Source organism: Protomyctophum parallelum, assembly GCF_964188405.1.
Source record: "Protomyctophum parallelum genome assembly, chromosome: 4".
Lineage (NCBI taxonomy): Eukaryota > Metazoa > Chordata > Actinopteri > Myctophiformes > Myctophidae > Protomyctophum > Protomyctophum parallelum.
In genome coordinates this window covers 12,687,367-12,712,318 of record NC_139700.1, presented here as the reverse complement: position 1 = coordinate 12,712,318, position 24,952 = coordinate 12,687,367, and the positions used below count along the sequence as shown (strand labels likewise).

General features: G+C 44.2%; 1 protein-coding gene across 1 annotated transcript; it reads left to right on the top strand.

Annotated features, from left to right (window-relative positions):
* The first annotated feature begins 1,292 nt into the window (after positions 1-1,292).
* On the top strand, positions 1,293-6,721 carry rpl27a (ribosomal protein L27a). Its single transcript, XM_083762555.1, has 5 exons — positions 1,293-1,326; positions 1,967-2,030; positions 2,168-2,243; positions 3,473-3,647; positions 6,556-6,721. The coding sequence occupies exons 1-5, from the start codon at positions 1,324-1,326 to the stop codon at positions 6,682-6,684; spliced, it is 447 nt and encodes a 148-aa protein (XP_083618681.1). The 5' UTR covers positions 1,293-1,323; the 3' UTR covers positions 6,685-6,721.
* Positions 6,722-24,952: the final 18,231 nt, after the last annotated feature.

Below are 24,952 nucleotides of genomic sequence, written 5' to 3'. Positions count from 1 at the left end.
AAAGAAAGTAATAAGAACACAAATTTATAGTGGTGAAGTCAAACAGCAGAAAGCTGAGTAAACCCCCCCAAGAAGTGCTAAGATACAGCATTCAATGCTTTTAATTTTCCACAATATCCAGCCATTACTGACTATGTGTTCTATTCTGACAAATACTGTAGGCCAACATCATAACAATAACATTGTACTTAAATATTAAACTTAAATATGTAATCGTGATTACACAACACAGTCACAACACAGTACCGGGGTTCAGACATAAGCCACCTCCTACTAAAATATCCCTTACCTGACTATGAGTTGTAGTCAAAGGAAAAACTAGATGTTTGCTTTGTAAATACAAAAGAACAGTTTGTCAGGGTAGGGTGTGAACTGAAGTGAGGCTAAAGCGGATGGGTTCTCTTGTGTGTTCAGCACTGATAGGGGCACGTCAGAGATATGATTGGTGGAGAGAGGTGGTAATAATAATACGTATCAGTCAGTGTCTCCAGACATTTTGACTTGTTGTGCCACTACAAGATGGTGAAAGACAGAATATACAGTAGCATACTTTCAACTGAAGCTGATGTACATGTTCAGCTGCTGTCGCCCTTCACAATCCCTCAAAATCCCATATACTATTATTGGTAATGTTTTCCATACATAATAGTAAAACATAAATACCGGTAATAGGATGCCTCATGGTAAAGTTGACGCAAAGTACTTGCAATACATTTGAAACTTATGTTGTGTATGGTTGAGGTAAAGCGTATGCTGTTTTGTCTCTGCCTGTTTGATACAACAACATAGGCTACCAAAAATTACCCCTCTCTGCACCTATACACACACACACACACACACACACACACACACACACACACACACACACACACACACACACACACACACACACACACACACACACACACACACACACACACACATCTGAGGGAAACATTTCTTGACATTCAGTTCATTCAGGCAGCTCACATGATTTAAGACAAAAAATACTTTTATTTAATATTCTGTATTGATAATGCAAAATACAGATTTCAAATTTAATTGGAAGTTAATAGAATAGAAAGGTTATTATTAGCCAACTTCCCAGGAAGAAAAACGAATAATACATTTTAAATTACATTTTCCAGAAATTGGGTATCAAAAAACCTTTCTTATTATGTCAACAATCTGCAAATTAACCGACTTCGTTCAGTTCGTTGCAGTCTACCCCGCCCTCCAGTAGGCGTCGCTGAAGACTTTTAACTCTCCACCTATCCCAAAAGAAAATCTCGCACAAAACCGTGAGACTTTGAGTTCCCGTTCCTCTTTCAACTCTCCTCCAAGATGGTAGGTGCTGTAATATACTGCAGTGCTTCACTGTTTACTTTAATCTACGTCCATCCGCACTTTATTTATCTACGAAAATGCATGCCGAGGGTAGTTCCAAGTATATTCTCGACTTTCCTCTGGTCCCGATATAATATTATCGATAAAACTAGCACAAACACGTTAGAAATGGGAGAAGACTCAACGTTTCACAGTTCGCTATATCAGGCTCGTCCATGCGACTTCACACCACTGACTGCCCACATGTCTTAAAAACACAAAAAGCACAAATGCAACGAGAGTGTAATGGCTGTTCTAGAACACCAATGAGCTTGTAAAGTAAATGTGTCCCAGTCTGTCTGCCGAGGCAGGGGAGCTAGATTGGGTTAGCATGAGCCTGATACACCGGCGGTGTTAGCATTGAGCTAACGTTATGTATTTAGACCCTAAAACCCACAGTTTCTAGAGCTAACTAACGTGTACCCACTACCCGGTAGCTATAAAATGTAGTTTGACCATCACTGATGTTGGGTTGACATTGGCCGAATAAAGCATAGGCCTATTGGGTTTAACGCAGTTGTCTGTCTACTTAACAAGATAGGCTAGCATGTCAGCTAACTGCTACTCTGTGATATGTTCATCTTATCGAATGTGTTTACAGCCTACCAAGAAGACTAAGACCAGGAAACTCCGAGGGCACGTCAGCCACGGACATGGTCGCGTTGGTGAGTTGGATACTAACGCCTCATATAGACCTTAAACTGTCCCGTAACTCCTTTTTGCTGTGCATTGAACAGGCAGGCACTGCCAGGCAGAACTGTCTGTCATAACATAACCTACCTCTCCATTTTACCTACCACAGGCAAGCACCGAAAGCATCCTGGAGGTCGTGGTAATGCTGGTGGCATGCATCACCACAGGATCAACTTCGATAAATAGTGAGTCTAGTCGAGAATTTGTTGACCCTTGAGTGGAGAGGTGCCTCTTTGTGTGGAGACTGAAATACATTAAGTGCTGAACTACAAGCAGTGGGAAGTTCTAGTTCTACATTGTTTACATGTATTTTATAAATGGCTTGCGTCCTACATATCGTGATGCACCGTTTTAAAAATGCTTTGTTACATTGACTTATATCAAGTTTATGCATTTGGGTGCTCAGATATTAAATGTATGGATGCCCTCTCTTAATTTATGACAACCCCAGACAGATGTTGTCTTAGCCTAGTGGCTAATTGCATTCACTTTGTGTCTAAATTAATTGTTCAAATGAAAACAAGCCATACTTCTATTCATTCTAAACATTGCTCCGGTTATCCCCTACTTAGTGCATTGTCCCGACCAGTGACACTTACGAACCCCACTCTAGGCATCTCTGAGTGGTTAAATTAAAGACCTGAGGTCCATTTCTAGTGTTCTGAAAACCTAGGTTTCTCTATCGGTGTGGTTCTCAAAATGTATTAGTAGGAGGTGGCTTATGTCTGAACCCCGGTACTGTGTTGTGTACTAGTACCGGTACTATGTTGACTCCCAAAATACAAAAATGTATTTGGCTGCCAGCCCCCATCTTGACATATGTTGTTCCAGGCACCCCCAGAAGCACAGATTTGAGTTGAAAAGAAGTTGTTGTGAAAGAATATAGGCCTATTCAAGATTTGCACACGTGTTTACGATATAGATATGCTATTTTTCAACAGCTAAAGTTTAAAATAACGGTTAAAGTGGTTTAAAAGCTATAAGGTGACACAGATGTGTTATAGGTCTTAATATCTAAATTGAAATGAACCGGTTTAGAGACTCTAGAGTCTCATCTTGACACTCCTCATTGTCTTGGTGTGCTTGAGTTCTCTGAGAGTGAAGACTGTTCCTATTCACCGACTAGGTCCCTGGGAGGCCAGTCAGCCACATGGGCAGTTACAGTCAGTGTCGATGCAACCTAGTTGTTGTGATATTGTAATTGCATATTTTAGCGTCAAACAGTGACACGCATTACAAACCAGTTATACATTCTGAAAGCACAGCAGCAAAACACTTCCTATGAACTGCAGCCATGTCATTGAATAGTGGTATTAATTATTGTGGAGCCCATGCCACCGGCTCATGTTGTTGAATATGTTGGATGCATTAGTTATTTGCCTAATCCTCCCTTCACCCTGTGTTAAATCTTCAGCCACCCTGGGTACTTTGGTAAGGTGGGTATGAGACATTACCATTTGAAGAAGAACACAAAGCATTGCCCCACCATCAACCTGGACAAGTTGTGGACTCTGGTGAGCGAGCAGACTAGACTCAACTACGCCGCCAAGCCGGAAGGTGCTGCGCCCATCATCGATGCTGTCCGCGCCGTAAGTATTAACCCTGTGGGACGTGAGGATGTCTGAAGAGTGATTTTGTTTGATATGCAGAATTGGACTGCAATAAAAGCTGAGTGCAGGCACTGCAGGGATGACATGTAACGGCTTCTATGCCTGGAGTGAAACCCAGGACATTGGTTCCAGGGGGAAGAGTCAGGGAGAGACATGCAGCAAATGTCCGCCAGGTCTGAATAAAACCTGCAACTTGCTGTCAAGTATCAGCCTATGTTTAACCATTCACCTATCTGTGCCCCATCCAAGGTTTATTTTGATAAGACTGAGTAAATGGTTATAATAATCATTAAACCGGGTGCAGTACTTAGTTTAGACAGTTTTTGGTTTAGACTAGTCATTGGTTAGACCAGTCATTAGTCCTGCAAGTACAACCTATCTCAAACCCTCACCCTAAACCTAACCTCCCACGGGGCAGCACACCTAACCTTAACCTAGCCGCAATTTGCAACTCTAGATTTTTTTACAATGGGTTGAATCTAGAGTTGCAATCCCCTCCATCCATTTCCTATTCATTATTTTCGGTTTCTGATCTGCTGGTCTTAAATGACGTTAAACTCACCAACATTGCAGCTGTAGTCCAAGCTTGAATTATCCTCTTTCAATCTGCCGAGCTTGTTTTTCATAAAAATCCCCCGTAGAGATGTTATGAGTTACTTTCTGTCCAAAATATTCCAAGAGTGACATTTCCGAGCTGCCATTTGTATTTTTGCAACGTGCCGTAAAACAAGATGTGAGGGGGAGCGCTTGTTTAATAGAATCTTACCTGCAAGCAGGTAAGACACCCAAAGAAGAGGCAGACACAGTGCGACGCCCCATCACACACAGCCTTCTATTAAACAAGCGCTCCCCCTCACATCTTGTTTTACGGCACGTTGCAAAAATACAAATGGCAGCTCGGAAATGTCACTCTTGGAATATTTTGGACAGAAAGTAACTCATAACATCTCTACGGGGGATTTTTATGAAAAACAAGCTCGGCAGATTGAAAGAGGATAATTCAAGCTTGGACTACAGCTGCAATGTTGGTGAGTTTAACGTCATTTAAGACCAGCAGATCAGAAACCGAAAATAATGAATAGGAAATGGATGGAGGGGATTGCAACTCTAGATTCAACCCATTGTAAAAAAAAATCTAGAGTTGCAAATTGCGGCTAACCTTAACCCATGTCTAACCAATGACTAGTCTAAGTATGCACCCCCATTAGACCAATTGAAGTGTTTTTAAGTGTTTTTTTGCCCATTCTGCTTATTGATAAGACATGAGTTAATGGATTTTATGTCCGTTTTAAGAAAGTTTCACCCATAGACTCAGACTGACTGGATTGTCTTCACATCAATATTATTACTAAGGAGACACTGCCCCTGTCACAGAGGGATTTGTACATTGAAGAATATTTAGCTGTGTAATTATGCTACAATTTTATACTTGGGTAAAATTATACTAGCCTTGAAAACCGGTTGTGTGAATTTCACATTACCAGCTAATCAGCATCTGCACTGAGGGCCCTGTGATGGACAGATGCTGATTGGCTCTTAAACTGCAAAATGCTCAGCCAGCGTTTGTGGCCAGACTGGGCTCCAGAGAACACAGATGTGAATTCACGTGACTGGGATGGTTTACCAGGTTAAAATGATACTTTACTGGTGGGACCATTTGACAGGAGTCTAGAGTCAACTTACAATACCAAAATGTCTGCCTCTTCCGTCATGGCAGTGTTTAGGTAAAATTGGCATGTGATCATCTTCTGAACTTCACCGTAACTGAGGAGTCAGAAGTTACTATCATTGGTATTTGGCTTAAGGGTTTGAATGCACGTGTTACATCCTGCTTGCTGAATATGTAAATTCCAGATGTAAACAAGGCATAAGTTGGCAAGTCCAAGGACTACATTTATAACAAAACTGCTTCACAGCTCCTAGTATGCCACAGATCCAGTACTGAACTTAATCTGTTCATCTATACTTGGCAAGTCTGTGTATTTGGGATTTGTTTGTTTTTTGTCATACAACTTTAAAGGGATAGTTCAGATTTGTTTAACTTAAGCTGTATAAAATACTTGCCATTAATATAGTGGTTGCAACTGTATTACATTGATTGCCCAACTCGGGCAATCAATGCCGTGTCCGTGTGGGAGTTCTGCTCTGGTTTTGGTGAAATGAATCCACAAAACTAACGTCAATTTTGTATGAATTGAATGCATAGTGCATTGGTTTTAGATTCCATCATCTACTGTTAACTCTTGGCATCTCTGAGTGGTTAATTGAAATTAACCGTTTAAGAGACTCTAGAGTCTCATCTTGATACTCCTCATTATCTTGGTGTGCTTGAGTTCTCTGAGATTGAAGACTGTTCCTATTCACCGACTAGGTCCCTGGGAGGCCAGTCAGCCACATGGGCAGTTACAGTGTCGATACAACCTAGATATTTTCAATCTTTTTCATATCGGGGGTGGGCCCATTATTTATTCAGGATTTAAGCCACGGACTGTCCACCATTCGGAATTTGATGAGATTTAGCCTTGTAGACCCAAAACTAAAGAATATTTTATTGTCGTTTGATTAGATTTAGTCCACAATTCCATGCTGTATTGATGTTGGTAACATAGGCGAGAAGGCAAACATTTGATTATTTTATATGCTCCAAATTTTTTTGTGTGTGTGTACTACTTTAATTAAGTAGCCTAATGCACAATTTAGCTCTTGAGAGCGTAAAATGAATGCACCTTGATGGGTCCATTTGATTTCATTTTACGCTCAAGAGTTAAAGATCTAATAATTTTGTTACCAACTCTTTTATGATTTAGCTGAGTTCTGACTCGGTGTAAGTGTTAATATGCGTACTACATCAACTGAACTGGACTAATTGTGTTTTCGTTCGCCACAGGGTTACTACAAAATCCTGGGGAAAGGTAAGCTGCCCAAGCAGCCAGTGATCGTCAAGGCCAAGTTCTTCAGCAGAAAAGCAGAGGAGAAGATCAAGGCAGTCGGAGGAGCATGCGTGCTGATGGCATAGTGTTTCTTTCCAAAAAATAAAGTTGTTTGTCTGACACTGTTGGGTCATTTGTATTTCTCCTGGAATGTGGAATTTATAAGCTTATTTTTGAGCAAAAACAAACTGTTGTACAAAATAAAATGAAAAAGCCTAGTTCGGACTAGCTAATCTGTCTACCTGTAATTTTAAATTGAATTTTTCGAATATGAATTGTTTTAGATAAATGTGCAGGAATTGTGGTTGATCCCACTTGTACATGTTTACATTATACTTTTGTGGTACATTTTGTTAAGGAATGGTACCTCGGCTCATACTGTGCAAGGAAACCATTTAACATTTGTGTACTATATATAATGCCACCTCCCATCTGGGCTACAGCGTTGGACAATGCTGTAAATCAACATCTTCAAGGTTCATGTTGATGGTCAAAATTGTGCTTAAATCTTAAGTGGATCATATAGTAGAGAAATATTACTTGTAGTACATTAAGGACTGATATATTTGTAATTTAAATATGAAATATTTGACTTTTGAGATAAACCTATATATATTAAAGGGAAATTACCGGTATAGCAATAGCCAAACAAAATAATGGAAAATCATTTGTTTAGTGAGGCAAAACCATAGGGCAGTGGTTTTCAAATTTTTTCACATCAAGGCCCAGTAGTCTGGCAGCTGTGTGGTGGGAAATTTGGTATAGCCTATAGTAAATATAAAAGTGCATTCATGAATCCACTTACTGACCAGCTGTGGGTATTGAGCAATTGTTTTTATAGGTGTTTATATGTGATCTATACTAGACATCCTATACTGTATAAGGCAAAAATGTCAATTTCATGATTCTGAATCCATAACAAGCATTAGTTTAGTGCAAAAACACCGCTTGGGCTAAAAACGGCCATTTCAATAATCACAAATGTGATGAGGTCAGCACATTTTGGGGAATTTGGGCAAGTGGCTATAGCCGTTTTATGGGTCCATTTGGTTTCATTTTACGCTCGAGTTCAAGCTCTATAAGGGTCCATTTGGTTACCAACTCCATCATTTACCTGGGGCATGGGGACCACCTGTAATCCCTTCAAGGACAACTGGTGGTCCCCTAGGAAATATGCTGGTGATTGGTAGCCTCGGTCCCAGGCTTACTTATCTGCGAAAAGATGATTGGTGAATGAATGAATTACGGAGGGGCGGAGTGTCGGCTCCGTCTTTTGAGCTAATTTAGAACTTCCTGTCTGAGAGCTAGCTAATTTAAGACATCCGGTTGCCTTCAGAATAAAATAAGGCTATTTAATTAATAATTATTACATTACATTATTAGTATTATTATTACATTACAGTTATTGTAAAGACACACATTATGTTTCTGTGTAAAAATAAGTAATTAAATAACATCAAAAAGTTATCTAAATGGATAAATGCTATTCACTGGAGTGAATATTCTATTATATTCTAAAAACGACTTATAAATCCTAAAGCCTTGTTTATACTTCACTGTGCAACGGTCCTATGCTGGACAATAGCAGATATGCAAACTCACAGCACATCTCATTCAAGACACTGAACTTGCAGATCTGCCATTTTTGAACACACTATAAAGTTAACCATTTATCATGCTGCTCTACGTGGCACTGCATTCTGTGACATTAAACCAAATGGCATTTTCCACTCTATGACACTACTGTTCTACATTTTTGTCTAATAAAATAGGCTATTAATTTAATCAATCAAACTGCATTAACTAACAGAGATACTACTAACCAAGCTATCCATGTCAACATGCTCTATAGGAGTCTCAATAACAGGTATAAGTAACGTTTAATGTTTAGTAATGTTTAATGTAGCAGAAGAGGCCATTCATTGAACAGAGTTTTGCACAATTTTAACATCCCAGATCGATTGAAATATGAATCTACTGTGCTGTGCTACACCATGATATATTAAGAGTACAATAACATTCCATTGTGAATAAAAACGTATTATCCACAGTGTAATGCTAAAGGTTTCATCACAGGGCTGTCTGCTTCATGTAATATCATTAAAAGTGTTGTTGGTGACAGTTATATGAGTTGGAAGCATTAAGACCCATTTTAACCCTCAATGGCTTCCTTTCTGACAAATAACGTTATTGTAAAAAAAAAAAAAAAAAGATTCACGCGTTTTATGTAGCTATTTTGCATTAGAAGCGGATGGGACCAAGGGACCCGGATGTAAGTAGGATGACTACAATGACTACAATAGATTCGCTGTTAAATCTCGCGGGCGTGGCCTCACACCGGAAGGAAGTGCCGCCGTCCTCAAATACGGAAGAGACGCGTGGAGGTCGGCTTGGTCAGTGTTTGTTTGGAAGTGCCACGTCACCATCTTCCGGGTCCGTCTTCGGAGCAAGTAAGTGATTAAATGTTATTTAATACTTAACGCTGTTGTTGTTTTTGTGTTCAAACGTCTATCACTTGAAGTTACTTGTTATGATGTTTATATATGATGTTTGTACGAAACCGTAAAACAGTGTTTCAGTAGCCTAATGGTTACTGTTGAAGGTTTATAAACAACGGGCCCGTCGATGACCGAGTGTTTTTCCTTCTTACCAAAACAAACACAATTGTTTTTCCATCTAGTCGAGGTCCATTATTCATTAAGTATTTGAGCCACGGACCACCATGTTACATTTATAGACTCACATTAGAAATGAGCTAGTTATGATTAAAATAACGTATAAGACGTATGATCTTGGCTCTTTGCTCTTTAACACACACAGACGGCTAGCTAACTAGGCTAGCTAGCTTCTAGCCTGTTGTTTGTTGGTGAAAGACTCCAAGCTGGGAAGTGTATTTCAGCGAGTAGCTATACGTGGTTTTGTTTATTTTCTGTAAAGTATAACCCTCGCTGCTACTCGCTGAAATACACTTCCCAGCTTGGAGTAAATAAACAAAACCACGTATAGCTTACTCGCTGAAATACACTTCCCAACTTGGAGTCTTTCACCAACAAACAGGCTAGAAGCTAGCTAGCCGTCTGTGTCGCTCATTTCTTGCTCATTTAAAAAAAGGTTATATACTATGTAAACTATGAAATGCAGGCTTTCATTTGGTATATAGAACGTTTGTGTAGGCCGTCTCTATGAAACGGTATCAATTGAAAAGGAAATGTCGGGAAATCGCTTTATTTTTTCCCTCGCGCACCCAGCGCCAAGATCACGCGTCGTGTAGGCCGTCTCTACGAAACGGTATCAATTGACTAATGATCATTATGACTTGCTGTTTGCTGTATCTGTTTTTTTTAAATAGCAAAATACTGGGTCAATTGTCTGACTTTGATTGCTTAAAGTAGACCTGCATAAAATTCTGTACTGCAGCTATTTACAACCAGGTGGTGTATAAGTTAAATTGAATTGTTGTACTTTCAAAAGGGTTTATTGGGGCACCTAAGGTGTTAGATCTCATTCTTCTGCCCTTTGTTTCATTGCACACATGTTAAAGCATTGGTCTAAAACTACATAGCCTATATCCATTGAAAACTCTGTTAGCCTACTAGTTACTTTTTAGATTGTATTATTACAAAATATACACTAAACAACTTCAGTCCTATATTTCTTTACTTTAACTTACTTTTACTTTAACCTAGTGGGGGAGTGGTTAGTGGGTGGGGGAGTGATTATGCAAGAAATTAGGGTTGTGGACAAGTATCTATTGTCACACCCATTCAAGTGGTGCTAAAATTTCAGGATTCTTTGCATGGCTTATTCTCTGCTTTGGGGTGTCTGTTTCAACAAGTTTTAGATGGTCATATCTCCTTCAATTATTGTCCAATTTCATTGAATGATACATCATATGAAAGCTTACATTCTGTACTTTAATAATTTACTGTAATCTGTAAAAATCGAGTTGAGGCATATTCTGCTGGCACTGGTCACAGATTCTAAACACAACAAGTAACTTAAAAAGTGATAACATGTTTGAGCCACGGCCACCATTTCACATTAATAGACTCTCACAATGGTGGTCAGTGGCTCAAATGGGTCTGAGAGACTAGATGGCGTCAAATGTTGGTCCGTGGTTCAAACGCTGAATAAATAATCGACTAGAGGTGAGAAGAGTATTGTTTGGTAGGTAAAGGACACACATTCTGTGAAAATTGGCGCGAAGCAACAAACATTCTTTGAAATTGGTGGGAAACGATCCCGGGCACTCATGTTAACAAAGCTCAGTCACTAACCACTATGCTACAATCAGCATTATATAATTAAAGGATCAAAAGTAGCAATCTTCTACATTCTCTAATTGTGTAGTTTTTTGGAAATTAAGCGGATGCTTAACAACAATTGAACTATTGAGAGTGTAAAGATCTACTATTGGGGTCAATTTGGTTACCTAAATTAAATTGCTCTGTATTGTGACAGTAATCATTGCTATAGAGTGTGTGTTCAGTAACAGTGTTAAATAGCTCTATAGTGTGACAGAAATCATTGCTATAGTGTGTGTTCAGTAACAGTGTTAAATAGATATTGTGACAGTAATCATTGCTATAGTGTGTGTTCAGTAACAGTGTTAAATAGCTCTATATTGTGACAGTAATCATTGCTATAGTGTTTGTTCAGTAACAGAGGTCTCCCGGTCTCTCCAGCTTTTTGTTAAACACAGTCCCATAGTCACAGTACCTCCCATTCACTCCCACTCAGTCCCATTCACTCCCATTCACTTTTATTCACTCCCATTCAGTCACATAGTAACAGTACATCCCATTCAGTCCCATTCACTCCCATAGTATCAGTCCCATAGTAACAATACCTCCCATTCACTCCCATCCACTCCCATGCACTCCCATAGTATCAGTCCCATAGTAACAGTACCTCCCTTTCACTCCCATTCAGTCCCATAGTATCAGTAACTCCCATTATCTTGCAACACAGCAGCCAAGTATATGCAGAACACGTATACACACATTTGACATAACACAAACAACAAGACAATTTACATACATAAAGACATGAAGACAAGAGCAATATCCACCGCTTTGATTATCCTGTGGCTACTACAACTCCTGATTAAACCCTTTTCTATTTATTAAAGGGCTGGAGAGACAGGAATATTCCTGTTACTGAACACACACTATAGCAATTATTACTGTCACAATAACTTTGTACTTTTGCTACTGATGTTTGTGTGCAACATTTGAACTGGTGTCAAGTCACCTTAATTCAAGTGATAGATTATATACAGGGGCATGCCATATGGTCTACCTGCACAGCCTTTGTGATTACTGGTAAATCACGATGTACCTTTTGGGCACCCCTGCAATACAGGATTCCTGTCCAGAATTGTTTTTTATTAAATATAGAGGGTTTAAGTGTAGGGTTTGTCATGTTGGTGTTCTCTATAACTTTTCGTCCTGGGCATGACGTTAAACTGTCCAGTGTAACTCCAAGTTACATGGGGTGGGTATGGTTTGAGAGTTTGTGATGCTCAGTTCTTTTTTTGCGTCTCGGTTCCTCAGGTGGAAGCTGCATAGTTGGGTTTTTGATGGGTTGGGTTTCAAGTGGCTGGTCGTTTGTTTAGATATTGAAAAGGAGGGGGGCGAGCGCGCTACCTTGTGGGAGGCCGTTCTTTTCGGCTTTCCATTTACTCCTCTGGTCATTTAACTGAACATAGAAGCGCCTGTTGTTGAGGAGGCTTTTCCTGACCATTGTGCGGTGTTGGACAGTGTCGTAGGCAGCAGAGAGATCTCTGATTGCTGCTCCAGTTATTTGTTTCCCCTCAAACCCATCCTCAATGTGTTGGGTGAGGTTGAGCTCTGTCCAGCACAGGAGCGGCTGGGACGGAAACCAGCTTGGTCTTTAGTCAGCTTGGTATCTATGAGTGGCAACAAGGCGTTGGAGTAGCAGCTTCTCATATAGCCTTGTAGGTGATGCAGAGGGAAATGGGTCGGTAGCTCTTTGTGGATAATGGGTCTATGCCAGGTTTAGGGATTGCAACCACGTTGGCCTTTTCCCAGACAGAAGGGATGGTTTTCTGTGCTATGCATGTGTTCAGCATCCCCACAAGCCAGGTCTTTGCGTTGGGTCCCAGGTGCTGTAACATTTCTGCCAGTAGGTCATCAATCCCTGCTGCTTTTCCGGGTTTCAACTTTCCCATTGCAGTTTCAAGTTCTTCTAGGTCGAAGGGTTTGGTTTGAGGGCTGGCTGATTGTGGTTGGTCTGATACCACTGTGCGATGGTATTCTCCTGTGGGTCGGTGGCGGTCTTGGTCACAACTGGTGGCCAACAGTTGTAACCAACACCGCCACCGACCCACATAGAATACCATCGCACAGTGGTATCAGACCAACCACAATCAGCCAGCCCTCAAACCAAACCCTTCGACTTAGAAGAATGTGAAACTGCAATGGGAAAGTTGAAACCCGGAAAAGCAGCAGGGATTGATGGCATACTGGCAGAAATGATACAGCACCTGGGACCTATCGCAAGGACCTGGCTTGTGGGGATGCTGAACACATGCATAGCACAGGAAACCATCCCTTCTGTTTGGAAAAAGGCTGGAGTAGTTGCAATCCCTAAACCTGGCAAAGACCCATTATCCCCGAAGAGCTACCGACCCATTTCCCTCCTCTGCATCACCTACAAGCTCTATGAGAGGCACTACAATTTCTGAACAGACTATATTTACATCAATATGTCTGGGTCCCCACCTACTCACTCAGGGTTGACGTGTCACACCTGCAGTGATGGGAGGGACACCAAAATGTGGTATTTTGATTGTTTAATGGGGGCACTCCCTTAGTATAAAAGTGTATGTTTTGTGTACACATGACCTGATGAAGATCAAATGGATCGAAACGCTGTCAGTATTTCAACAAAGAACGTCTTTCTTATACCTGTGGTGTGCGGGCTCCATCCAATACCTACACCAGTTGTGATGCAACAGAGTTTGCTGTGACCGTTGTGAATTATGGGTGGTGTGGTTTTTGCCAAGACGGTGGATTGTGGCCCATGCCTTCCTGCTGTTATTTGACATGTTGGTGTTCTCTATATCTTTTCGTCCTGGGCATGACGTTAAACTGTTCCGTTCGAGAGGACCAGCGACCCTCGAATGTAAACGGCCACGAAAGGAAATTATGTGTGTGTGAGGTGTTCTCTATAGGTTGGGTTTCAGGTGGTTGTATTGTAGTAGCTTGACATTTCTTGGAGGGCACTTTCAAGGACAGACTCAATCTTCTGGAAGTCTGCTTGTTGGGTCGTAATGCAGAGGTTGTCGGCGTAGATGAAACGCTGGCATTAGGCATTGGGTAGTGGCTGGTCGTTTGTGTAGATATTGAAAAGGAGGGGGGCGAGCACGCTACCTTGTTGGAGGCCGTTCTTTTGGGCTTTCCATTTACTCCTCTGGTCATTTAACTGGACATAGAAGCGCCTGTTGTTGAGGAGGCTTTTCCTGACCATTGTGCGGTGTTGGACAGTGTCGTAGGCAGCAGAGAGATCTCTGAATGCTGCTCCAGTTATTTGTTTCCCCTCAAACCCATCCTCAATGTGTTGGGTGAGGTTGAGCTCTGTCCAGCACAGGAGCGGCTGGGACGGAAACCAGCTTGGTCTTTAGTCAGCTTGGTATCTATGAGTGGCAACAAGGCGTTGGAGTAGCAGCTTCTCATATAGCCTTGTAGGTGATGCAGAGGGAAATGGGTCGGTAGCTCTTTGTGGATAATGGGTCTTTGCCAGGTTTAGGGATTGCAACCACTTTGGCCTTTTCCCAGACAGAAGGGATGGTTTTCTGTGCTATGCATGTGTTCAGCATCCCCACAAGCCAGGTCTTTGCGTTGGGTCCCAGGTGCTGTAACATTTCTGCCAGTAGGTCATCAATCCCTGCTGCTTTTCCGGGTTTCAACTTTCCCATTGCAGTTTCAAGTTCTTCTAGGTCGAAGGGTTTGGTTTGAGGGCTGGCTGATTGTGGTTGGTCTGATACCACTGTGCGATGGTATTCTCCTGTGGGTCGGTGGCGGTCTTGGTCACAACTGGTGGCCAACAGTTGTAACCAACACCGCCACCGACCCACATAGAATACCATCGCACAGTGGTATCAGACCAACCACAATCAGCCAGCCCTCAAACCAAACCCTTCGACTTAGAAGAATGTGAAACTGCAATGGGAAAGTTGAAACCCGGAAAAGCAGCAGGGATTGATGGCATACTGGCAGAAATGATACAGCACCTGGGACCTATCGCAAGGACCTGGCTTGTGGGGATGCTGAACACATGCATAGCACAGAAAACCATCCCTTCTGTTTGGAAAAAGGCTGGAGTAGTTGCAATCCCTAAACCTGGCAAAGACCCATTATCCCCGAAGAGCTACCGACCCATTTCCCTCCTCTGCATCACGTCTTTCTTATACCTGTGGTGTGCGGGCTCCATCCAATACCTACACCAGTTGTGATGCAACAGAGTTTGCTGTGACCGTTGTGAATTATGGGTGGTGTGGTCTTTGCCAAGACGGTGGATTGTGGCCCATGCCTTCCTGCTGTTATTTGTCATTATGGTGTTCTCTATATCTTTTCGTCCTGGGCATGACGTTAAACTGTTCCGTTCGAGAGGACCGGCGACCCTCGAATGTAAACAGCCACGAAAGGAAACTATGTGTGTGTGAGGTGTTCTCTATCATTTAATTCCAGACTTTCCTTCGTTCATTCCAGACTTCACTGTCTATCTCCTGTGTTTTCCATTCATCTTGAGCGTTACACAGTCGTCTGATGTGCGGGGGGAGGTGCCGGCTAGCGCATAAAGGCACGGACGGGACAGGTGTTGTCTTGACCCATCCCGTGATGATGCGACAGGTGTCATTTAGGGCTGTGTCGACCAATTTGGTGTGACGTGATCGGCTCCAGCTTGAGCAGGCATACTCTGCTGTAGAGAAAGACAGGGCCATGGCAGTTGCACGGATTGTTTGTGGGTCTGCGCCCCACTTGGGAGTTCACTAGTTTTCACAGGATGTTATTGTGGGTGTTGACCGTGGCTTTTGTGTTCTCCAGGTGTTTTTTTTAAGAAGAGTGTCCTGTCCAGTGTAACTCCAAGATACATGGGGTGGGTATGGTTGGAGAGTTTGTGACCATCCCAAGTGACGCTCAGTTCTTTTCTCGCGTCTCGGTTCCTCAGGTGGAAGCTGCATAGTTGGGTTTGTGTGTCTTTCTTTTTCTGTCTTTCTTTCTTAGGACGGAGATCAAGGTAGACGCCATAGGAAGGCTCAACACTAGCCGATGCCCCTAGAGATCCATCCCAAAGCTTCCCTCAGGGAGCACAGCAAGCCAGCTAGCCAGCAAGCCTGCCCAGTCAGCCAACGCAGCCAGTCAGCTCCGCCAGTCAGCCAGTGTAGAAAGTCAGGCTGCCAAGCCAGAGCATATCAGCCCTTGCAGTCAGCCATTGCAGCCATACCAGCCTTGCTCAGTCAGCTCAGCCAGGCCTCTCTTGAGGCCTGGCTCTCTGTCTGCCTGGCCCGGTCTGCCCTGCCCTGCCTTGCAGCAACAGAACCAGCCTTTCTGGAAAGCCAGCCAGCTCAGAATGCGAGCTGAGCAAGCCAGTGCAGCAGCAAGCCCAGACTAGGTTACCGCAGCCTTACTGTGCAGCCACAGCCACTCAGTCTAGACCAGCAGGAGCTGGCCAGGCTCCAACCCTTGCAGCGCAGCCTTAGGCCGGACAGTCCCCCTGCCTGCACTTTGTTGCCTTCCTGGCCTGTCTGCCTGCCTAGGCGCCTCGGTCTTCCTGTCTGTCTGCCTTGGCCTGCCAGTCTGAAACTGGTTTAGACTAACTGCGTGCTTGCCAGCTGCGCTGGCTTGCTGAGCTCGTATTCTGAGCTGGCTGGCTTGCCAGCAAGGCTGGTTCTGTTGCTGCAAGGCAGGGCGGGGCAGACCGGGCCAGGCAGACAGAGAGCCAGGCCTCGAGAGAGGCCTGGCTGAGCTGACTGAGCAAGGCTGGTATGGCTACAATGGTTGACTGCAAGGGCTGATGTGCGCTGGCTTGGCAGCCTGACTTTCTACACTGGCTGACTGGCGGAGCTGGCTGGCTGCGTTGGCTGACTGGGCGGGCTTGCTGGCTAGCTGGCTTGCTGGACTCCCTGAGGGAAGCTTTGGGATGGATCTCTAGGGGCATCGGCTTGTGTTGAGCCTTCCAACGGCGTCTACCTTGATCTTCGTCCTAAGAAAGAAAGACAGAAAAAGAAACACACACACAAACTCAACTATGCAGCTTCCACATGAGGAAGGCAGGCAGGCACGCAGGCAGGCACAAGCTGCCTGCGTGCTTGCTTCGCCCTCCAGTTGCTGCTCCAGTTATTTGTTTTCCCTCAAACCCATCCTCAATGTGTTGGGTGAGGTTGAGCTCTGTCCAGCACAGGACGGGACGGAAACCAGCTTGGTCTTTAGTCAGCTTGGTGTCTATGAGTGGTATGAGGCGTTGGAGTAACAGCCTCTCTTGTAGGTGATGCAGAGGAGGGAAATGGGTCGGTAGCTCTTTGAGGATGATGGGTCTTTGCCAGGTTTGGGGATTGCAACCACTTTGGCTTTTCTCCAGACAGAAGGGATGGTTTTCTGTGCCATGCATGTGTTCAGCATCCCCACGAGCCAGGTCTTTGCGTTAGGTTCCAGGTGCTGTATAATTTCTGCCAGTATGTCATCAATCCCTGCTGCTTTTCCGGGTTTCAACTTTCCCATTGCAGTTTTGAGTTCTTCTAGGTCGAAGGGTTTGGTTTGAGGGCTGGCTGATTGTGGTTGGTCTGATACCACTGTGCGATGGTATTCTCCTGTGGGTCGTGGCGGTGTTGGTTACGACTGTTGGCCACCAGTTGTGATGCAACAGAGTTCGCTGTGACCGTTGTGAATTATGGGTGGCTCCCTGAGGTCCTTGATCGCCATTGGGTCCAACAGTGGTCATTGAAGCGTGCACACACATGCACACATGCACCTACACACACAGGGGCACATGCGTATGCACACCTGGACCTTTAAATGAACAACAACACAAAAACTAAGGCACTGGTGTCGGACTTCTGGTTTACCGGAACGGGGTTCAACTCCCTGCAGTGCCCTGCTCAATGTGTTGTATTTCATTCATTGGTCCATGGTCTCAGGTCATTGAGCGGCGCGCTATAGTGTGCGATTCTTCATCATTGTTGAGGATTTTTTAAAGGTGAAAATCAAGGAAAAGCAAAAGGCTATAGTCCATGGTCACGGACCGCATACTGGTCAAGGTCATTTATACTGGTGAAGATCATTTACTAGTCTTCTAAAGGTCATTTATACTGGTGAAGATCATTTACTAATCTTCTAAAGGTCATTTATACTGGTCAAGGTCAATTACTAGTCTCATGAAGGTAATTTATACTGGTCACAGTCATATACTGGTCACGGTCATTTATACTGGTGAAGGTCATTTATACTGGTCAAGGTCATTTGTACTTGTCAAGGTCATTTATACTGGTCAAGGTCATTTACTAGTCTTATTGAAGGTAATTTATACTGCTCAAGGTCATTGATATTGGTCAAGGTCATTAAGTGGCACGCTATAGTGCGCGATTCTTCATCATTGTTGAGGATTTGAAAAAAGGTTAAATTGCAGAAAAGCGAAAGGCTAAAGTCCATGGTCACGGAGGGCATACTATAGTATGTTGTTTTTCTTTTTTTTGGTGGTGTGCGGGCTCCATCCAATAACTACACCAGTTGTGATGCAATAGAGTTTGCTGTGACCGTTGTGAATTATGGGTGGTGTGGTCTTTGCCAAGACGGTGGATTGTGGCCCATGCCTTCCTGCTGTTATTTGTCATGTTGGTGTTCTCTATATCTTTTCGTCCTGGGCATGACGTTAAACTGTTCCGTTCGAGAGGACCGGCGACCCTCGAATGTAAACAGGTGTTGGGACAGGGTCAGGTGTTGTCTTGATGCATCCTATGATGATGCCACAGGTGTCATTTAGGGCTGTGTCGACCAATTTGGTGTGACGGGATAGGCTTGTAGGTGATGCAGAGGAGGGAAATGGGTCGGTAGCTCTTTAAAGATAATGGGTCTTTGCCAGGTTTAGGGATTGCAACCACTTTGGCCTTTTTCCAGACAGAAGGGATGGTTTTCTGTGCTATGCATGTGTTCAGCATCCCCACAAGCCAGGTCTTTCCGTTAGGTCCCAGGTGCTGTATCATTTCTGCTAGTAGGTCATCAATCCCTGCTGCTTTTCCGGGTTTCAACTTTCCCATTGCAGTTTCACGTTCTTCTAGGTCGAAGGGTTTGGTTTGAAGGCTGGCTGATTGTGGTTGGTCTGATACCACTGTGCGATGGTATTCTCCTGTGGGTTCACTGGGTTGGTGGCGGTCTTGGTCACAACTGGTGGCCAACAGTTGTAACCAACACCGCCACCGACCCACATAGAATACCATCGCACAGTGGTATCAGACCAACCATAATCAGCCATCACTCAAACCAAACCCTTCGACCTAGAAGAACTTGAAACTGCAATGGGAAAGTTGAAACCCGGAAAAGCAGCAGGGATTGATGACCTACTGGCAGAAATGATACAGCACCTGGGACCTAACTCAAGGCCCTGGCTTGTGGGGATGCTGAACACATGCACAGCACAGAAAACCACCCCTTCTGTCTGGAAAAAGGCCAAAGTGGTTGCATTCCCTAAACCTGGCAAAGACCCATTATCCCCGAAGAGCTACCGACCCATTTCCCTCCTCTGCATCACGTCTTTCTTATACCTGTGGTGTGCGGGCTCCATCCAATACCTACACTAGTTGTGATGCAACAGAATTTGCTGTGACCGTTGTGAATTATGGGTGGTGTGGTCTTTGCCAAGACGGTGGATTGTGGCCCATGCCTTCCTGCTGTTATTTGTCATTTGTCATTATGGTGTTCTCTATATCTTTTCGTCCTGGGCATGACGTTAAACTGTTCCGTTTGAGAGGACCGGCGACCCTCGAATGTAAACAGCCACGAAAGGAAACTGTGTGTGTGAGGTGTTCTCTATCATTTCATTCCAGACTTCACTGTCTATCTCCTGTGTTTTCCATTCATCTTGAGCGTTACACAGTCGTCTGATGTGCGGGGGGAGGTGCCGGCTAGCGCATAAAGGCACGGACGGTAGGGCTGGGCGATATGACAAAATCTCATATCACGATATAGAATTTATTTTATCACGATAACGATATACTCACGATATAGCATATTTTTTACGATACCTATTTTTTTATCTAAAAAAATTGATTTTTGTTCAGGTCGAGTACTTTACTGTACTTGGGCTGTACTGTACTGTACTGTACTGTACTGTACAAGCTCTCCTCCCTGGCCTCTGTCTGTGTGTTAGGCTGCACAACAATGACACTTGGTGGTGACAATAATTATGCTATTTCCGTGCTCGGATACAGGGACACACACATAGCTGTCTATAGTGGTTGCACCACTCAAAAAACAGGAAATGAACACTTATGCTAATATCAAACTTATGCCAATTACTTATGCTGCAATGTAAATTCACATTATCCAGTCTAATTATATGAATATAATACTGATGCCCTGCCCATGCACAGAGCAAGTACAAAGCAAGTACAAAAATATTACAAAATAAAAAATATATAATAATAATTAGAAGCTGAACTCAATTGTTCAGCCTCTGTAGACATTTTTAAAGCTCATCTCAAGACCCACTTCTACAACATTGCTTTTAATTGATCTTTTATTTTTTGTTATTCATGTCCTCACTGTATTGCATTACTGCTTGTTTTTTTAATGTCGTTGCCTTGCTTTTCTTTCATTCTCCATTGTTCTGTAAAGCACTTTGAGCTGCATTTCATGTCCTGAAAGGTGCTATACAAATAAAGTTTTATTATTATTATTATTATTATTAATAATAATAATTATTATTATGACAATTAAAAAGAAAAAATAAAGAAATAAGACGTTCAGACACAGAAGTACAGGCCTGTGTCTGCATTAAATTGGCTTAAGGAAAAAAGAAATACCTCATGTCACAGTTTGTCACTATAGGTGTTTCAGTTCATTTTAAGCTCTGTATAGGGAATCAAAATGTTCTGTTGTAGTTATAGTTTAGTTTGTTAAAGACGTTGGGCAGCTTAACGATGTTTAATTGGCTACAGGCGATAGAGTGAGAGAGAACGCGACCGCGTCGTCAACTCTCCATGCCCAGCTGTGCTGGGAAAAGTGGAGGTTTTTCTTTTCCTTTTTTTTGATGATCCCAACTTAAGTTAGCGTCTTGTGTTGTTGTTGGAAGCTGTTGCTGAATTAAGGACTTTTCAAATGGAATAATTTATTTGGAACAATAAAACAAGACAGACACGGACACGCAGCAGAGGACTGCACAGGTAAGAGGGAAGAAGTCTTGGAAGAAGTTTGCAACCGACGACGGACGAGCTCAATTGTTCAACTGTGTAAAACATACGTGGCTCACGCAGTTTATCAATTTGACCCAGCATGAAACCTGCATTTATAACAGTGAATGGCCGGTTACTTTAGGGCGCGTTCGGAAATAGCGCACTGGACGCACCGACGCACTGTGCAATGCAAACTGATGGATGAGTGCGCTCCGGTGTGTATTTCCGAACGTGCCCTTAGTGTTACACCGCTCTGAATCTCGTCAGCCATCATCTCCCTTCATGTAATCCAAACCACTTCCATACAATGGAAGACGTTGCCCCTCTTAAAGCCTCTTTTAGGTGCAAGCTCCTCGGCTTGTGTTGTGGTAGTGTTGGCTACTTGGCTCACTGTTTTCAGTGCGGTGGGCTGCTGGGCATGCCGTATATAAGCGCTGTGACGTAAAATACTGCCGTAAACACTGTCGTAAAGCGAAACGGCGATATAAACGATATAGCTTATTTTTCGTGATAGACATTTTCTATCGAAAATACGATATATATCGTCATATCGCCCAGCCCTAACGGACGGGACAGGTGTTTTCTTGACCCATCCCGTGATGATGCGACAGGTGTCATTTAGGGCTGTGTCGACCAATTTTGTGTGACGTGATCGGCTCCAGCTTGAGCAGGAATACTCTGCTGTAGAGAAAGACAGGGCCATGGCAGTTGCACGGATTGTTTGTGGGTCTGCGCCCCACTTGGGAGTTCACTAGTTTTCACAGGATGTTATTGTGGGTGTTGACCGTGGCTTTTGTGTTCTCCAGGTGTTTTTTTTAAGAAGAGTGTCCTGTCCAGTGTAACTCCAAGATACATGGGGTGGGTATGGTTGGAGAGTTTGTGACCATCCCAAGTGACGCTCAGTTCTTTTCTCGCGTCTCGGTTCCTCAGGTGGAAGCTGCATAGTTGGGTTTGTGTGTGTCTTTCTTTTTCTGTCTTTCTTTCTTAGGACGGAGATCAAGGTAGACGCCATAGGAAGGCTCAACACTAGCCGATGCCCCTAGAGATCCATCCCAAAGCTTCCCTCAGGGAGCACAGCAAGCCAGCTAGCCAGCAAGCCTGCCCAGTCAGCCAACGCAGCCAGTCAGCTCCGCCAGTCAGCCAGTGTAGAAAGTCAGGCTGCCAAGCCAGAGCATATCAGCCCTTGCAGTCAGCCATTGCAGCCATACCAGCCTTGCTCAGTCAGCTCAGCCAGGCCTCTCTTGAGGCCTGGCTCTCTGTCTGCCTGGCCCGGTCTGCCCTGCCTTGCCTTGCAGCAACAGACCAGCCTTTCTGGAAAGCCAGCCAGCTCAGAATGCGAGCTGAGCAAGCCAGTGCAGCAGCAAGCCCAGACTAGGTTACCGCAGCCTTACTGTGCAGCCACAGCCACTCAGTCTAGACCAGCAGGAGCTGGCCAGGCTCCAACCCTTGCAGCGCAGCCTTAGGCCGGACAGTCCCCCTGCCTGCACTTTGTTGCCTTCCTGGCCTGTCTGCCTGCCTAGGCGCCTCGGTCTTCCTGTCTGTCTGCCTTGGCCTGCCAGTCTGAAACTGGTTTAGACTAACTGCGTGCTTGCCAGCTGCGCTGGCTTGCTGAGCTCGTATTCTGAGCTGGCTGGCTTGCCAGCAAGGCTGGTTCTGTTGCTGCAAGGCAGGGCGGGGCAGACCGGGCCAGGCAGACAGAGAGCCAGGCCTCGAGAGAGGCCTGGCTGAGCTGACTGAGCAAGGCTGGTATGGCTACAATGGTTGACTGCAAGGGCTGATGTGCGCTGGCTTGGCAGCCTGACTTTCTACATTGGCTGACTGGCGGAGCTGGCTGGCTGCGTTGGCTGACTGGGCGGGCTTGCTGGCTAGCTGGCTTGCTGGACTCCCTGAGGGAAGCTTTGGGATGGATCTCTAGGGGCATCGGCTTGTGTTGAGCCTTCCAACGGCGTCTACCTTGATCTTCGTCCTAAGAAAGAAAGACAGAAAAAGAAACACACACACAAACTCAACTATGCAGCTTCCACATGAGGAAGGCAGGCAGGCACGCAGGCAGGCACAAGCTGCCTGCGTGCTTGCTTCGCCCTCCAGTTGCTGCTCCAGTTATTTGTTTTCCCTCAAACCCATCCTCAATGTGTTGGGTGAGGTTGAGCTCTGTCCAGCACAGGACGGGACGGAAACCAGCTTGGTCTTTAGTCAGCTTGGTGTCTATGAGTGGTATGAGGCGTTGGAGTAGCAGCCTCTCTTGTAGGTGATGCAGAGGAGGGAAATGGGTCGGTAGCTCTTTGAGGATGATGGGTCTTTGCCAGGTTTGGGGATTGCAACCACTTTGGCTTTTCTCCAGACAGAAGGGATGGTTTTCTGTGCCATGCATGTGTTCAGCATCCCCACGAGCCAGGTCTTTGCGTTAGGTTCCAGGTGCTGTATAATTTCTGCCAGTATGTCATCAATCCCTGCTGCTTTTCCGGGTTTCAACTTTCCCATTGCAGTTTTGAGTTCTTCTAGGTCGAAGGGTTTGGTTTGAGGGCTGGCTGATTGTGGTTGGTCTGATACCACTGTGCGATGGTATTCTCCTGTGGGTCGTGGCGGTGTTGGTTACGACTGTTGGCCACCAGTTGTGATGCAACAGAGTTCGCTGTGACCGTTGTGAATTATGGGTGGCTCCCTGAGGTCCTTGATCGCCATTGGGTCCAACAGTGGTCATTGAAGCGTGCACACATGCACCTACACACACAGGGGCACATGCGTATGCACACCTGGACCTTTAAATGAACAACACCACAAAAACTAAGGCACTGGTGTCGGACTTCTGGTTTACCGGAACGGGGTTCAACTCCCTGCAGTGCCCTGCTCAATGTGTTGTATTTCATTCATTGGTCCATGGTCTCAGGTCATTGAGCGGCGCGCTATAGTGTGCGATTCTTCATCATTGTTGAGGATTTTTTAAAGGTGAAAATCAAGGAAAAGCAAAAGGCTATAGTCCATGGTCACGGACCGCATACTGGTCAAGGTCATTTATACTGGTGAAGATCATTTACTAGTCTTCTAAAGGTCATTTATACTGGTGAAGATCATTTACTAGTCTTCTAAAGGTCATTTATACTGGTCAAGGTCAATTACTAGTCTCATGAAGGTAATTTATACTGGTCACAGTCATATACTGGTCACGGTCATTTATACTGGTGAAGGTCATTTATACTGGTCAAGGTCATTTGTACTTGTCAAGGTCATTTATACTGGTCAAGGTCATTTACTAGTCTTATTGAAGGTAATTTATACTGCTCAAGGTCATTGATATTGGTCAAGGTCATTAAGTGGCACGCTATAGTGCGCGATTCTTCATCATTGTTGAGGATTTGAAAAAAGGTTAAATTGCAGAAAAGCGAAAGGCTAAAGTCCATGGTCACGGAGGGCATACTATAGTATGTTGTTTTTCTTTTTTTTGGTGGTGTGCGGGCTCCATCCAATAACTACACCAGTTGTGATGCAATAGAGTTTGCTGTGACCGTTGTGAATTATGGGTGGTGTGGTCTTTGCCAAGACGGTGGATTGTGGCCCATGCCTTCCTGCTGTTATTTGTCATGTTGGTGTTCTCTATATCTTTTCGTCCTGGGCATGACGTTAAACTGTTCCGTTCGGGAGGACCGGCGACCCTCGAATGTAAACAGGTGTTGGGACAGGGTCAGGTGTTGTCTTGATGCATCCTATGATGATGCCACAGGTGTCATTTAGGGCTGTGTCGACCAATTTGGTGTGACGGGATAGGCTTGTAGGTGATGCAGAGGAGGGAAATGGGTCGGTAGCTCTTTGGGGATAATGGGTCTTTGCCAGGTTTAGGGATTGCAACCACTTTGGCCTTTTTCCAGACAGAAGGGATGGTTTTCTGTGCTATGCATGTGTTCAGCATCCCCACAAGCCAGGTCTTTCCGTTAGGTCCCAGGTGCTGT